Source organism: Anolis carolinensis, chromosome 1 (genome assembly GCF_035594765.1).
Source record: "Anolis carolinensis isolate JA03-04 chromosome 1, rAnoCar3.1.pri, whole genome shotgun sequence".
Lineage (NCBI taxonomy): Eukaryota > Metazoa > Chordata > Lepidosauria > Squamata > Dactyloidae > Anolis > Anolis carolinensis.
In genome coordinates this window covers 100,698,250-100,714,057 of record NC_085841.1, presented here as the reverse complement: position 1 = coordinate 100,714,057, position 15,808 = coordinate 100,698,250, and the positions used below count along the sequence as shown (strand labels likewise).

At 38.9% G+C, this 15,808-nt stretch overlaps 1 protein-coding gene across 4 annotated transcripts in view; it reads right to left on the bottom strand.

The window, feature by feature from the left end:
* Positions 1 to 15,808, bottom strand: part of ak9 (adenylate kinase 9) — an 84,044-nt gene that overhangs the window by 10,294 nt on the left and 57,942 nt on the right. For all 4 annotated transcript variants that reach the window (XM_062968997.1, XM_062969000.1, XM_062968998.1 and 1 more), the window contains 8 exons: positions 14,932 to 15,056; positions 13,918 to 14,137; positions 10,279 to 10,338; positions 8,594 to 8,812; positions 5,646 to 5,864; positions 5,009 to 5,222; positions 4,081 to 4,282; positions 2,427 to 2,573 (listed from right to left, as the gene is read on the bottom strand). In XM_062968997.1, the coding sequence (XP_062825067.1) occupies positions 2,427 to 2,573; positions 4,081 to 4,282; positions 5,009 to 5,222; positions 5,646 to 5,864; positions 8,594 to 8,812; positions 10,279 to 10,338; positions 13,918 to 14,137; positions 14,932 to 15,056 (1,406 nt within the window). The remainder of the gene's footprint in view (positions 1 to 2,426; positions 2,574 to 4,080; positions 4,283 to 5,008; positions 5,223 to 5,645; positions 5,865 to 8,593; positions 8,813 to 10,278; positions 10,339 to 13,917; positions 14,138 to 14,931; positions 15,057 to 15,808) is intronic.

Sequence of the window (15,808 nt, the reverse complement as noted above, 5' to 3'; positions counted from 1 at the left end):
TGTGCATTTATACCAGGATTATCCAGATTGCCCCCTAAAAACTATTTTCTACATGTTCTGGTGACTAAAGGCATTATCACACAATGCTGTTATATCCTCATAGCAGTGTCTAAGCCAGTGATTCCCAAAGTGGGCGCTACTGCTCCCTGGTGGGCGCTGCAGCTATCTAGGGGGGCGGTGATGGCACCTATTAGGGGTGGGGCCAGGGGAGGGGCGGGGCCTCTTCCCAAGTGCCCGAGACAGGGCTGAGCCCTTGAGGCGCCTGTTAGGACACAGGGGGCGGAGCTAGAGGAGTGGGCGTGGCTTCTTCCCAAGAGCCCGAGACAGGGCTGAGAGTCTATACCTCTCCTGAGGTGCTTGTTGGGACACAGAGGGCGGAGCTAGGGAAGGGGGCGGGGCCTCCTTCCAAGAGCCCGAGATATGGCTGAGCCTCTACACCTCTCCTGAGGCACTGTTAGAACATGGGGGTGGGATATAGAGGTTCAGCCCCATCAGGCACTTGGGAAGAGATCCCGCCCCCTCCTCTAGCCCCGCCCCCTGTGTCCTGGCAGGTGCCGCAGGACAGGGATAGAAGCTCAGCCCTGCCTCAGAGCTCGTAACTCCACTCATCGCAGTCCTGGCTGCCCATTTGTGGCCTCGCCCACCTCCCCCTCCCAGCCCTGCATCTTGGACTAGGGGAGAGGCTCAGCCCTGCCCTCTTGAGCAGGAGCCATGCCCACCCCTCTAAACCATGCCCCCTTTGCAGGGGGCGCTGAGTAATATTTTTTCTGGAAAGGGGGCAGTAGGCCAGATAAGTCTGGGAACCACTGGTCTAAGCTTTATTGCATGATATCATTGCTCTCCAGGCAGTGTTGCACTGCAGGTTAACTGAAAATGCTTTTTTTTCTACACTGGAAATAATCCCTCACTAACCCTCTTTTTTCTGTTACTAGTTTGGGAATTCAGTTACTAGTTTGGGAGTTAATATTTCATTGTAATTTCTTCTGTAAACGCACCATTAATGGGCATGATGTGAGTATGGCCAGGCTTCCCTCCCTCAAGGATTCCCAAGGAAATTTCTGGCAGAAAAGCCCTGTACCATTACTGGTGCACAGAGAAGGAAGATGGCCTTTCCTGCATGTGTAAACTCCTCTTAATTCCCTCTTAATTTACACTTTTAGTTTGCTGTTATATTGTCATAAAGTGTCCTACTGTCATACTGTTTTGCCATTAAAACACTATTACAGTTACAACTTTTTTTAAAAAAAATGATGAATCGATGAACAAAGCACAAGGGAATTACTAATGATGCCATTAATGCAGATGAAAAAACATGGAAATTATACTCTTAAATTACAAATGCAGCAAAGGTGCTACTGGCTAGGGCAGATATCAAATAGAATAATACGGTATAAAGGATTTGTGTGATAATGCCTTAAATGAGGACTCACAAGTATCTTGGACACTGCACAGTGCAGATAGACCAAAATAATAGAATGAAAAACATTAAGGAAACAAAGTGAATAGCATTTTTTAATCCTTTTTGTAATGACAAATGTTTTTTTTAACTCTCTCCATTTTTAAAATTCCATAAAATTTTAAAATTTGATAACAAAGAGATCAATATCTATCACCCAATTTCTTAAAATAAACAATATAACTACTATAACATATCAGGCATGTACATACATTATCAAATCACTTATAAATGATATAAATAAATAATATATATTTTATTAGCTTTTGTGTTTCTATAACAACATTAATGTGTGCTACACCAAAAATCCAACTGATGGGGGAGACCTCTTAATATTCAGTTCTTGAAAATACATTATGTGTAACAATTAATCTTCCTTCAATTCTCATGTAGCTATATGAAAGTGGTTGCTTAATTTTTCTGCATGTGCAGTTAAGATATCATCCATAAAATAAAAATACTTGGCATTTTCCCAAGTTCTCATAAACTCAGCTCTTGCATTCTTCACAAAAATCTCTATGACTCCAAAGAACTGTTGACAGTCAGTAATGTAAGAAGAGTGGTATACATAACTGGGAAAACTTATGTAGAATGGCAAACAAGAATGTTTACAGTTTACCAGCATTTTTGTTGCAAAATGTCTCTTTAAAACTTTAGATTACACACATTTTGGTGCCTCAAATGTTAGACCTGTTTCTGAGTATATTTGACCTTCCGATTGCAAAAATGGTACCAGTTTCCCTCTATCAGCTCTAGTTTTTGAGATACAGAAGATATGCCATTTACCAGTCACCATGAAGACTAATGATAGCCATATCTAAGAAACTAGAGCTGATGTAGTCTACACAATGCAATTTTCTGAGCGTCTCAAATACCCCTGGAATAGGCCTAAAAACTAAGACAGGCTGTGTTATATTACTAAGGGAGTTGTTTCAAAAGCCTTGTTACTTAATGCCTTTACTAATAGTACCTTTCAGCATTTTGTTTATCCAGTAGTGCTCTTCTGAAAACCTCCTTCACATCCATTTGCAACTCAAAGATTTTTACGGGAATTATTTTAATTTCTTCCAAGAGATTGACTTGCTTTTGTGTTACAGGGTATCCATCGATAACAAATCTTTAGACACAAAAAGAAGAAAACTCTAATTTTGAGTCAGGTTTATTTGGAAACAGTTTCAATTTTTGTACTGCTAACTGTTGTTAATGAAATACATAATGGGCTAAATCTGATTATACCAACTACAGTAAATCTACCAATTCAGTAAAAGTTAACTGGATGTTAATTCGTTGTTCAACAACTGATCCATTGTGTTGCCTGTCAGACTTAAGCAACTGGATTTAAGCCAATATCTGCCAGCATTCTGAAGTAAGAATAAGACCCTAAAGCAGTGGTTCTCAACCTATAGGTCCTCAGATGTTTTGACCTTCAACTCCCAGAAATCCAAACAGGTGGTAAACTGGCTAGGATTTCTGGGAATTGTAGACCAAAACACCTGGGGACCCACAGGTTGAGAACTACTGCCCTAAAGAGAACTTAATAAGATATTCAGATTTCATTATCCCCATCAATTTTAAAAATATATAAAATTATCTTCATAGTATATAATTACCATTTTTAAAGGATACATCATCTGAGTAATGTATTATGTAGGGCTAGAATGAAGCTAGGAAAGCAGAATGTACACAACATCTTACATTACAGAAGCAGTAAAATTGATTGATAGTTAAGGAAGCAAGCATTTTTGAGCTAGCAGGTAACTCTTAAACCTGGTAGGTTTAACTTTGGCTTTGCACCAGGCAAAAAAGTCTTGCTGCATGTTACACGTGGCATAGAGTTTTCGCTCAACTCTCCTCCTCTCTTGCATCCACTGCAGACCCATTGAAATAACGTTCCTGAGGGATAAAGGATCTCTGAAACAGTACAAGACAGATCCAGCAATATGAAATAGAGATTTGCAGTTGCTAAGGGAAGCTGGTAAAAACTGGAAGCTCTCTTTGGATGAGTTTACTGCCGTCTGCTTTTACCATCAGGCAAAAACCACGCTTTTAAATTATAGCATAACAAGAATCATCAACTCTGATTAGCTGTCAAGATTCCAAGTGGCCAGTTGATGAAATTTTATCAGCTGATAAATAATGAGAAAAACAGCTTGTATAAAAATGTTTCTAAGCAAATGATTCCAATATAAAGTCTTGGCATCTGCATTTGTTCAAGTTACCAACTTGTCTGTTTCTAACATTAACTAAATGTTTGCTTTTTTTGTAAACAAATTGATTTAAAAAAAGCAGCAGGTTTTCATTCTTCATTTCCTTAGCCAGAAATACTTTCTTTGCTGTTAATAAACGTCTAACAATGCATAATTTATGCATATTTACTGAGATGTAAGTGTCACTATGTTTAATGGGATTTACTCTCTGGTAAAGTGTACACAGAAGGCTATATTACTTCCTAGCAATTGCATGCAGAGTTTTAAAATATCTTTTCATGTATGTATGTTTGTATAGGATTTATGAAACATCATGCTAGCAAAACACTATGCAGTCTGTAGACATTATTTAAAATAAGCAGGAGATTGTTGGCCGAGAAACAATACTAAAGCATTATTACAATTAAAACTGCTCACCCTGTGGTGTTACACACAGTATCCATCAATATGGTATCGAGAGCCCTGATGGCAAGTTCATCAGGTGCAGTCAATCCTTTATGAAGGTGCCACTTCAGTACAAGGGCCAGCTCAGTCTCTGGCTGATTGTTTAACACCCAGCGGAGAGCATCTCCCATGGAAAGGCGCAGTAATCCATAAGCACTTGCAAATTTTTTGGCAACTGCAAAACAGGTCCGCAATGAATGAGAAGTATATGGTTGCATTATGAATTCTTTTTGGAAGCCAGGTAAGTGAAAATATAGATATTGGATCCATGGATAAGTAGATTTTACTGTATTTTGATTACTGACCTGAATCCAAGGTTTCCTATATTTATTTAGTTAGCTAGTTTTTTATTTATGTATTTATTTATTATCATACCTTTCTTTCGACATGAAAGTCTCTTTCTCCCTATAGCCCTTGGGACCACCCGGAAATAGGCTCCAGATGGTTTCCTAGACCCTCAAAGCATTTCTTGTTGACATCAATATGTTATACATTAAGCAAGCCTGTAAGAAAAGTCTTTCTTTGAGGAAATAAATTAATTTTACAAAACCACAAACAAAACTAAGGAATACAGATCCTTTCCTAAACAGGCCCCCTGCAACCACAGAAAGGTCACTGAGCAGGTGATTAAGTTCAAATATGGCTTGAGCTATTTGGAAAGCATAATAAACTGATCTCCTAGTGAAGGAAGCAAAGTAATTCACAATAGAAAACCACCCAGGAGTCTATTGGGTGACTTGTCACAATGAAAACATATCTGCTTGTGTGAATCCTTCTTCCCTGTTGACACAGGTATACTGCTTTGTTTAAAATGCAATAATATGAAAATGCAGTTGTGTGCCCCTAGAGCCATAATAACTTTAAAATGTTGGGATTCAAATGGGTCAAACCAACATTTTACCTGTTGTCTTTCCAGATTTTGGAGGCCCCACAATTGCAATCTTCACTGGCACAGTAGGCTTAGGTTTAGGCTGACGGAGATATTTAATGGGATTTTTCATAAATGTATCTCTGTTTTCTTTGCTTGTAAAAAAATAAACACAGTTGCGATGGAGAACAGGGAAGCTTGGCGTATCCTGCTGTTGGAAAGGCTTGATAGCATCCCCTTCACTTAGCTGCAATAAATGAAGAATTAGCGATGCCCGGAAAGTTAGCCTGCTTACCTGGAAAGGATTTTCTGCCAGTGACACTTTTGGGTTTGTGCTAGAATGGAGCCATCTTTTAGAATCTACTTATTAGATCATATATTCCCAGCCTGGGGTTTGCAAAGTCCTAGGGATATTAACTAGGACATTTTGGGGTACACAAAACAAATGGAATAACTGTGAGAAAAGGTGCATACTGCATACATCAACAATGTAAGATTAGATACAAGGCAAAAGTCGTGAAATCATGGGAAGGAACATTTGAATTCATAATTAATGACAAAGCCCCAAATTCTTGTTTATGCCTTTTGTTATTATGTGTAGGAATTAATACAAGTATTCACAATTTTAAGAAGCTGTCTTTAAAAGCAAGGAACATTATGTCTCTCTTACCTTGATTGGATCCCACTGACCAAAATTGCTTGGATGTTTATAGGAGAGACCTAACATCTTACGTGCAAGTGTAAAACTTAATGGATAGCATTTCTCAAAAATACTTTCACGATTTTCCACTAGGTTCTTCAGCTTTTTATACAACTGGTAGCACACAATATGTGGTTTACGCTTACAACTAAGAGTTATTTGAGGTATTAATAATTTGTCAAGTTCCTCCTAAAAACAAAAGGAAACAAAAAGGCAGAAATCACTCAAATGGGCCAGGAATTACTATAAATTAGTAGTCTGGTATCTTATTTGGTACAAAAGGGACATCTAATTGGGTTAAGTATCTCCACTGAACAGGAAAGATCTGTGTCTTGGTGCTGTGTCTTGGTGCTGAGGAACCTGGTTCTGCCTACTCAGATCAAACTAGTGAGAAAATCCGTAATATAATACATGCAGACAAATGATATATCACTATATCTCACACAATGAATTTATCAAGACATTTACATTTTTTGCCACAGCACCCTGAGTTTTGGTAAGCAGGAAATGATATACAGTAGAGTCTCACTTATCCAACATTCGCTTATCCAATGTTCTGGATTATCCAACACATTTTTGTAGTCAATGTTTTCAATAAATCATGATATTTTGGTGCTAAATTCGTAAATACAGTAATTACTACGTAGCATTACTGCATATTGAACTACTTTTTCTGTCAAATTTGTTGTACCTAAAATAATCTCATCTTTCTAATTTGATATTTAATAGGCTTCTCCTTAATCTCTCCTTATTATCCAACATATTCGCTTATCCAACGTTCTGCCGGCCCGTTTATGTTGGATAAGTGAGACTTTATTGTAACTATTTTATAGAGCTATCAACAAAGTCTTTAGTAGTGAGTGTAGCACACAAATGCCATAGGACCCCTCTACATTGACCATTTAATGCAGTTCAAAGTTAGCTTTAAATTGCAGTAGCCAGACAACAAACTCCCACAAAAGAAAGCTCTTAATGTGCATCAGTACTCTGTGGTTTGTGTAATCACCATTTGGTCCTCAAACTGATTCCAGGATTTCCTATGTAACCATCTGCACAGTAAGTGTCAAGAGTCAGACGCCAGTTAACATACAAACAGAGTTTATTCTGAAGATAAGCCAGAAAATAACATAAACACAGGAAATATCCTTGAAACACTTCACTTTTCAGTGTTTCGAGAGTAGATTGGACAATAATAACTCAAAAACGAGCCACGCTAATTTCCCATGCTGGCATTCAATAAAAAACTAAATAACGCTTCAATTCAGCTTTGGAAGACAAATAGAGTTAATTGCTGGAAAATAAACAAACTAGAAAAGCAATAAAGCTGCTTCCACAGTGCAGATAAGCCGAAAGCCTCAAAGGGATGATGAATAGCCGTCGTCAGAGGAATCCAAGGTCAGGTCAGGGGGCAGCAGAAATTCCGAAAGACAAACCAATAGTCAGAAGCCGGGAGTAGCCGTCAGTCAGAGGGTGTAGACAGAAGCCAGGTCAAATTCAATCCAAAGTCCGAAGAGGGTGCAGTCATCCAAAACAGGTCCACGATAAGACACAGCGAGAGCCAAGCTAGGTGATATCAGCAGATTCAAATCATAGTCCAAGTCCCGTCTTCATGGAAACACAGAGATCCCAATGGCGCCTCAGCAACACCTTGCCACACGCAAAGTGCAGTGGCCAAACATTCCCATTTTATTCCCCTTCCTCCTGGGTGACCAAACACTCACACCCAAACACCAGGTGTCCCAAATCTACTCAGAGTCTGAACTCCACACAGCTAGAGCTCGTGGATCTGGAGTACCTAGCAATTCGTCGGAGTCCCAATCATCCTGCCCACACTTAGCCCCATGAACACTTAAAGAACCATCCTCCCTTCTCCAAGCATCCCAATTGGGATCAGCTCCTGCAGAAACCCCAGGTTCAGAAGTATCCATAGGCCCCAAATCCCCAGACATCTCCGGTGGCTGTGCCCATTCAGTGCCCACTTCCCCAGCCACCACCTGTTCCTCAGCATCCATCTCCCCATCTGAATCTTCCTCAGAAGATCCCCCATATAGCTCTCTAAGTCGCTTCCTGCGCAACTCCTCCAGTGAACCCTCATCACGAGGGTTTTTTCTTCCTCTTCGAATTCCATCACCATCAACCATAATCCCCGAAGGCGCAGTCACAACAGTAAGACCAATTTCTTCAATGACCAGTGTAGATGGGGCTATAGACTACCCCAGGTCTTTACTTGGTCTGCCATTATAACTCATTTTAAGTACAATATTTTTCATTGCATATAAAACTGCATTAAAATATCCTGATAACCTTTGTTATAATAGTTTGAATTATTTTACTGAAGTCAAATTTTAAGGGCAAAGTCAAAAGGAAGATACATACTGTTTGATATTCAAAGAAGTGATAGATTTATTTTTGGCCTTTGCACCATAACACAGACACATTTTATTTTGTTAGTCTAGATAATTTAACTAAGTGTATTCCTAAAGATGAATAGGTAATCCTACATCCTTCTGAAGCAACAGAATCAAACTAAACACACTCAGGGCTGGTCTATTAAGGTAAATTGCAGAAATGATTCATTTGGGAAGATTCTAATACTCTAGGCAACAGATACCATTTGTTCAAAAATATGGTCAGTCTTATGACAACCCTCCTTTTATCATATCCTGTTGACTGGCACCATTAGGCTTGTAGTTTTACTGGGTAACTAAGTGAAGTAGAGGATTGGCTACCTTAAATAGTTTTATTCTGGAAGCTTGTTTTCTTTCATTGCTAAAATGGATATAATATTGACAATTTCAAAAGAACCATATTCCAGAAATCTCATTTCTGGAAATATAAATCACACTGATTTAGAAAATTAATTTATTTTGAGTTATGAAATAAATTAGAATATAATAATTAAAGAATTCTTTAAATACCTGTACAGTTTGTATATTAGAAATATCTGTTTCATATTTCTCTGCAATCTCAGCTTTTATACGGTCAATGGCATCACTCTCTTGTTCTTCTTCCTCATCTTCAACCTCATCCTCTTCTTTTGGAAATTCTTCTTCCAGAACAGCTTCAATATCATCTTCTTCTTCCTCATCTTCATCTTCATCATCTAGGAACTCACTTTGACGTCTAGCCAGACCATCCTACACAATAAAGTATTTAATGAATGCAACATCCCTACAATGATTTCTGTAAAACAGAATTGACAGCAATTCTTCTCAAATCACCTTTATTCAGTATTTGTATGCTGTTCATTTTTAGAAATGCTGCAATGTGAAACGTATACAGCATTCACACCTAAGCCAAATTTAATACTTATTGGGTGAGATTCAAATTTAGGCTACTGCATCTATTCTCTCTACTATTTCTCTCTATAGCATCCCTTCTAATACTCTAAATATACTACACAAAAAGTTGGAAAGTTTTGTTCTGTTGTGCAGTGGGGTGGGAACTGCCAATCATGCAAAACATCTTCTGGAAGCTTTAACAGTCCAAATTGGGAGATTATCTATCTTTTCCTCTGGAGCATAGCCTATTCCATTTGGTAGATCCTATGGGTAGAATTTTAATGGATTTTAAATACCCAAATCCTTTTTGATCTTGGAAGAAAAGCAAGACAACACTGGTTAGTAATGAATAGAAGACCATGATGAATCCAGGTACTGTATTCATTTCAGAGGAAGCAACAAAAACACCGAACAGCTCCCTTTTGATGAAAGAGTAGGTGGGCTAATTTTAATCACAGACCACAGACGAGTTCTTGGTAAAATATACCTCATATTTTTGCACATCACTCTTCACAGCATATTTACCTGCAACACATGTCTACAACATTTATTTATTTATTTATTTACAGCATTTATATTCTGCCCTTCTCACCCTGAAGGGGACTCAGGGCGGATCACATTACACATATAGGCAAACATTCAATGCCTTTTAACATAGAACAAAGACAAGACAAACATAGGCTCCGAGTGGGCCTCGAACTCATGACCTCCTGGTCAGAGTGATTCATTGCAGCTGGTAGCAGCTGGCTAGCTCTCCAGCCTGCGCCACAGCCCGGAGCCCATCAAATGCCATCTTAGTCTGGGAAAGTCTGCACTATAATGATTGCACCAGAACTAGTTATGAAATATAGTTTGGAAAAGTTAATTTTTAGACCTTATTTCCAAGATCCTTCAGCATGTAAGTTCTAGGACTTTTAATCCCAAAAAACTCCCAAGGTCTGCTTTCAAACACACATATCTGAAAATGGTGCTAATATCGTATGGTGTCACCACTGATTTTTAAAGGAATTTTCCAGTGTGGAAGAAGGCAGGTACCTCTTTGGTCTAGTTAAGTCAGACAATTTCTTAGTCTGATTAATCCTAGTTTAAAGTAAAGCTTTTAGATTTTTCTGTTAAAGCCAAATAAGTTTTATCTACAACAAAATACCCCCTTTTATTAGTTCAGTTACAGCACAATTATCTTTCTATAAACATTTCAAATGCCACAATGAGAGTAATTTTATCATGTAAATGATCATACTCTTTCTTAGCATGAAGTGATTATAATATAGTTAGAAATAAGTGTTCATTAAACAAAATTGTAACCAGTGTGGCTTTCCTACCGCTGCTCTCTTCTTTGCTTCTGCAACAAGCTCTGCTCTTCTTCTGGCAATTTGTTCAATCTGTTAATAAAAGAGGTGAAAGTACTTTTTCTATTTTTAAAAATGGTCAAGCTAAAAAAAACCAAAAAGTTTTTAGAGATCTCTCATCCATAAATCAAAACTTCCTGACAGCAGATAGCAACAACAGAAATCCTAAAATGCTTGTCATTAGATGAGTGAATATATAGAAGGTTGACAGTGTTAGAGAACTGTGCTGCAGTTTGTTTTCATAGATGAACAATTTGAATTTCCATAGCTATACTGCAAGTTCTTAAAACCAGGTTAAACATCTCTGCCACATCTTGTTTCTCTAACCTAGGCTCCAGAAGCTAAAGTAATTATTTTATTCAGAGCTTGGGACAGTTACTTTTCTGTACTATAACTTTCAGTTTTTGTTGAGTGTGTTAATGGCATACAGAATATAAAAAAGAAAACATCTCGAGATAATCAAATGCACATGATACAGATATGCCATTCCCCCAAACTGACACCCATGACTTCAGGCACCAGTGCACTACCCAGTGTAAAACTAATATCTTAAAAAAAACTTTAGCCTTATCTTACCTTAATAAATTTCTCTTGCGACTACTTTAAAATCTATTTTTTTCTTCCTTTCTAGATATCCAAGTGTAAGCCTCCATATCCTAACAAAGTCTTCCTTATTTCCTCCATGAATTCCATTGGCCATTTGGATATATTCTAATAATTTTTATTTCCAGTTCTTTGCTGCTGCTCAGTCACATAGTCGTTTCCGACTCTTTGTGACCTCATAGACCAGTCCACGCCAGAGCTCCCTGTTGGTCGTCGCCGGCCCCAGTTCCTTCAAGGTCAAAGCCAGTCACTTCAAGGATCCCATCCATACATCTTGCCCTTGGTCAGTCTCTCTTCCTTTTTCCTTCCATTTTCCCCAGCATCAAGCTTTCCTGTCTCCTCATGATGTGGCCAAAATACTTCAGCTTTGCCTCCAATATCCTTCCCTCCAGTGAGCAGCCAGGCATTATTTCCTGAATGATGGACTGGTTGGATCTTCTTGTGGTCCAAGGCACTCTCAGGATTCTCCTCCAGCACCAAAGTTCAAAAGTGTCTATCTTCCTTCGCTCAGCCTTCCTTATGGTCCAGCTCTCGCAACCACAGGTTACTATGGGGAATACCATTGCTTTGACTATGTGGACCTTCGTTGCCAGTGTGATGTCTTTGCTCTTCACTATTTTATCAAGGTTGGCCATTGCTCTCCTCCCAAGAAGTAAACGTCTTCTGATTTCCTGGCTACAGTCTGCATCTGCAGTGATCTTCGCGCCTAGAAATGCAAAGTCTGTCACTGCCTCCACGTTTTCTCCTTCTATTTGCCAGTCATCAATAGGTGTAGTTGCCATGATCTTGGTTTTCTTCATGTTTAACTGCAACCCAGCTTTTGCACTTTCTTCTTTCACCTTGGTGATAAGGCTCCTCAGCTCATCCTCACTTTCAGCCATCAGAATGGTATCATCTGCATACCTAAGGTTGTTGATGTTTATTTCAGCAATTTTAACTACGGCCTTGGATTCTTCAAGCCCCGCATGTCGCATGATGTGTTCTGCGTACAAGTTGAATAGGGAGGGTGAAAGTATGCAGCCCTGCCGTACTCCTTTCCCAATCTGGAACCAGTCTGTTGTTCAGTGGTCTGTTCTTACTGTGGCTACTTGGTCTTTCTACAGATTTCTCAGGAGATAGACAAGGTGACATATCATATCACCAAGAACATGCCATAGTTTATTATGATCCACACAGTCGAAGGCTTTAGAATAGTCAATAAAGCAGAAATAGATGTTTTTCTGAAACTCCCTGGCTTCGTCCATTATCCAGCGGATATTGGCAATTTGGTCTCTCGTTCCTCTGCCTTTTCTAAACCCAGCTTGGACATCTGGCAACTCCCGCTCCATGTATTGCTAGAGTCTGCCTTGCAGGATCTTGAGCATTACCTTACTGGCATGGGAAATAAGTGCCACTGTACGAAAGTTTGAGCATTCTTTAGCGTTTTCCTTTTTTGGTATGGGGATATAAATTGATTTTTTTCCAATCTGATGGCCAGTCTTGTGTTTCCATATTTGCTGGCATATGGCATGCATCACCTTGACAGCATTACCTTCCAAGATTTTAAACAACTCAGCTGGGACCCCGTTGTCTCCTGCTGCCATGTTATTACAAATGCTTCTTAAGGCCCATTCAACCTCACTCCTCAGGATGTCTGGTTCTAATTCACTCACCACACCGTCAAAGCTATCCTCTATATTATTATTCTTTCTATACAGATCTTCTGTATATTCTCGCCACCTTTTCTTGATCTCTTCAGCTTTTGTTAGGTCCCTGCCATCTTCGTTTTTGATCATGCCCATTTTTGCCTGAAAGTTGCCTCCGATGTTTCTGATTTTCTGGAAGAGGTCTCTTGTCCTTCCTATTCTGTTGTCTTCTTCCACTTTCATGCATTGCTTGTTTAAAAATAGTTCTTTGTCTCTTCTGGCTAGCCTCTGGAATTGTGCATTTAATTGAGCGTATCTCCCCCTATCGCTGTTTCTTTTCACCTTCCTTCTTTCTTGGGCTACTTTCAGTGTCTCAGCAGACAACCATCTTGCCTTCTTGGTTTTCTTTTTCTTTGGGACGTACTTTGTTGCTGCCTCCTGAACAATGTTGTGGACTTCTGTCCATAGTTCTTCTGGGACTCTATTTATTAAATCTAGTCCCTGAAATCTATTCTTCACCTCCCCTGCATATTCACTAGGAATATTCCAGTTCTTTAGCATTAACTTTTTCCCCCTTTCCAAGATTTTGCTATTACTATTCTCTGCAACGAAACTGTATTGACAGATTTCTACAAATTCTCTACTAATTTTTCACCAAATAGCCCTAAGTGTTGTATCTACTATAATGCATACCATTTAATCAGCATATGCTATGGCTTTGAAAACTTGTACTTTTATTTTCACCCCTTTAATACAGCTATCTTCCCCAATCCTAATATTTAATATTTCTAACATCCATATAAAAGGTAAAGGTGACAGAGGGCACCCTTGTCTTGTTCCTTTTTGGATCTCTATATAATTTGACATTAGGCCATTTATCCTTAATTTGGCTTTTTGTTTTGAGTAAATAGAACTGACCGCTCTTTTAAATTGCTGACCTACCCCATAACAAGCCAATACTTTTTCTATAAACTCCCAACCTACGTTTATCAAAGGCTTTCTCCACATCAGTAACCTCTAGTATGATTAGGACTGTTCTCACATTTTGGTTTAGCTGCTTGTTTTGAAGGAAGTCTGCTTGGTCTTCATGTAAAATCTTAGCTAGAATTAATTTTAATCTATTTGCTAATTGACAGATTATTGAGCTATAGTTCAAAAAAGGTAACTTTTACAAACACTGGTAATAACCATGCTAAAGGATGTACCTTTTCATCTTTTGGTCCTAAAACTGTCTGAACCAATACATCATTTTCTTTTAATATAGCTATGGCATAGCTTTTGGTCTTGATTTAGATTTTTTTCCATACTACTGTTCATACAGTTTTTTTGGGGGGGTGGGGGGTGGGGCGGGAGACATCTTAATAATCATAATAATAATAATTACTCTGATTTTTTCCTTCAGTTCTTTGGCTTGCTGCTTCTTCTCCATTTTCTTATTTTGTTTCTCATGCCATTTTTGCACCCTTATGGGAAGAACTCGGTCAATAACATCATCTTCATCAGCTTCAAGAAAGACTGCAACATCAGGACAAAGCATTCGCTCTGCTAAGTATTGGGTCTCCTCTCCAGTTCGGGGGAAACCATCCAGTACAAACCCTGTAGATCTAAATGAAAAACAATATTCGAAAAATATATAATAATTCTCAACAAGAAAAGAGTAGGCACAGCTGGGTGAAGGAAAGACATTTGTTGTGTGGGCATGAGCGACTAAAGCCTCCCGCCAGCCAACAAACCCAACTAAAAGACACACACTGTGTTGGGATAACAAATGGCCACAACTTGTTTATTGCTTACAGAACAGAATCAGGGTTGGCAGTCCTGCATGGGTCCTGGATCTGTGGATCGGGCAGCCTGCTGCTGTTTGATAACTCTCTTAGCTTTTTAAATTTTAATAGTGTAATTTAGAGAGCAGGAGTAATTTTGTTGCTTTCTCATTAAATCATGGGAAATGCAAATACACATCAGTCTATTGAAAATTATTCAGAGATCTAGCAGCAAAACCCTATGGGGCTTCTGCCCACTTTTTTACATTGCAAGCAGAGAAAACTATGTAAAAACATTGAGGGCAATTGAGGCTGTATTTTATAAGCCCAGATAAAGATGAGGATACGGTTACTGTCAAAGCAGGAAAGTGAACAATTGGGCAAGGTAATATTTGAAATTGTATTTAATTATTAGACATATTTCAGTCACTTAATTATAAAATTAGGAAGGGAGACTGAGGTGGAAGAAGTGTCCCATATGACACAATGGATTTGTGACCCTCATGCCTTCCTGGGCATACCTACTCAATTAAATCCCATTGAGTCTCAGGGGACTAGCTCCCATAAGTGTTTATAAGCTTGCTGTCTAAGAGCTATATGAGCAACAAGAAAATGAATGAGATCACAGTAGTTACCGAAACGGCTCTTTCATCCACCATTCAGGAAGAATATTGTCAAGAACCTCCATGGGCATGGGCTCATTCTCAGTTATGTTTGCCTTGATTGCTTCTTCCTCATCTGTTAATTGCATTTCTTTCAGCTAAAAATGATCCCAAATCCAAATCAGTTCTCAGTTTTGTTTTGCAAATAACAATATTTAGAACTAAAGGATTATACACAATTTGTTTTCGTTACTTAGTGCCTTTTTCTAACAATAACATGCTTGTATTTCTTTTAATTCTTGTTCTGTAAGAATTATATACAGTGGAGCCCTTGATATCCACTCAGATAGGTTCCAGGACACTACCATAGATATCAAAATTCATGTTATATACAATGGCATGAGGGGAGGGGAGGCAAGAAAGAGAAAGAAGGGAAGAGAAATGAAGGAAAGAAAGAAGGGACTATGGAGGGAAGGAAGGAAGAGAAAGAAAGAAAAAAGAAAAGGGGAAGCGTATGAGGGAAACAGAGGAAAGAAAGAAAGAGGCACAAAGAGAACCTGCCCACTATTGCCAGACCATTTTTTATCATGTAAAAGCAAATTGAGAACATACTGCAAGTCGCTTCTGGTGTGAGAGAATCGGCCATCTATAAAGACATTTCCCAAGGGAAGACTGGATGTGTTACCATCCTGTGGGAGGCTTTTCTCATGTCCCCACATGGGAAGCTGGGGCTGACAGATAGGAGCTCACCCGTCTTGCAAATTCGAACCACCAACCTTCAGGTTAGCAGTTCAGCTGGCACAAGGGTTTAACCCACATTGCCATGGAGACTTTGTAAGGTAGGCCTTCTCAGAGCTGAAAAAGCAGGAAGGCAGCGGCCCCCCGGACACCCGGGTAATGTTGAATATAT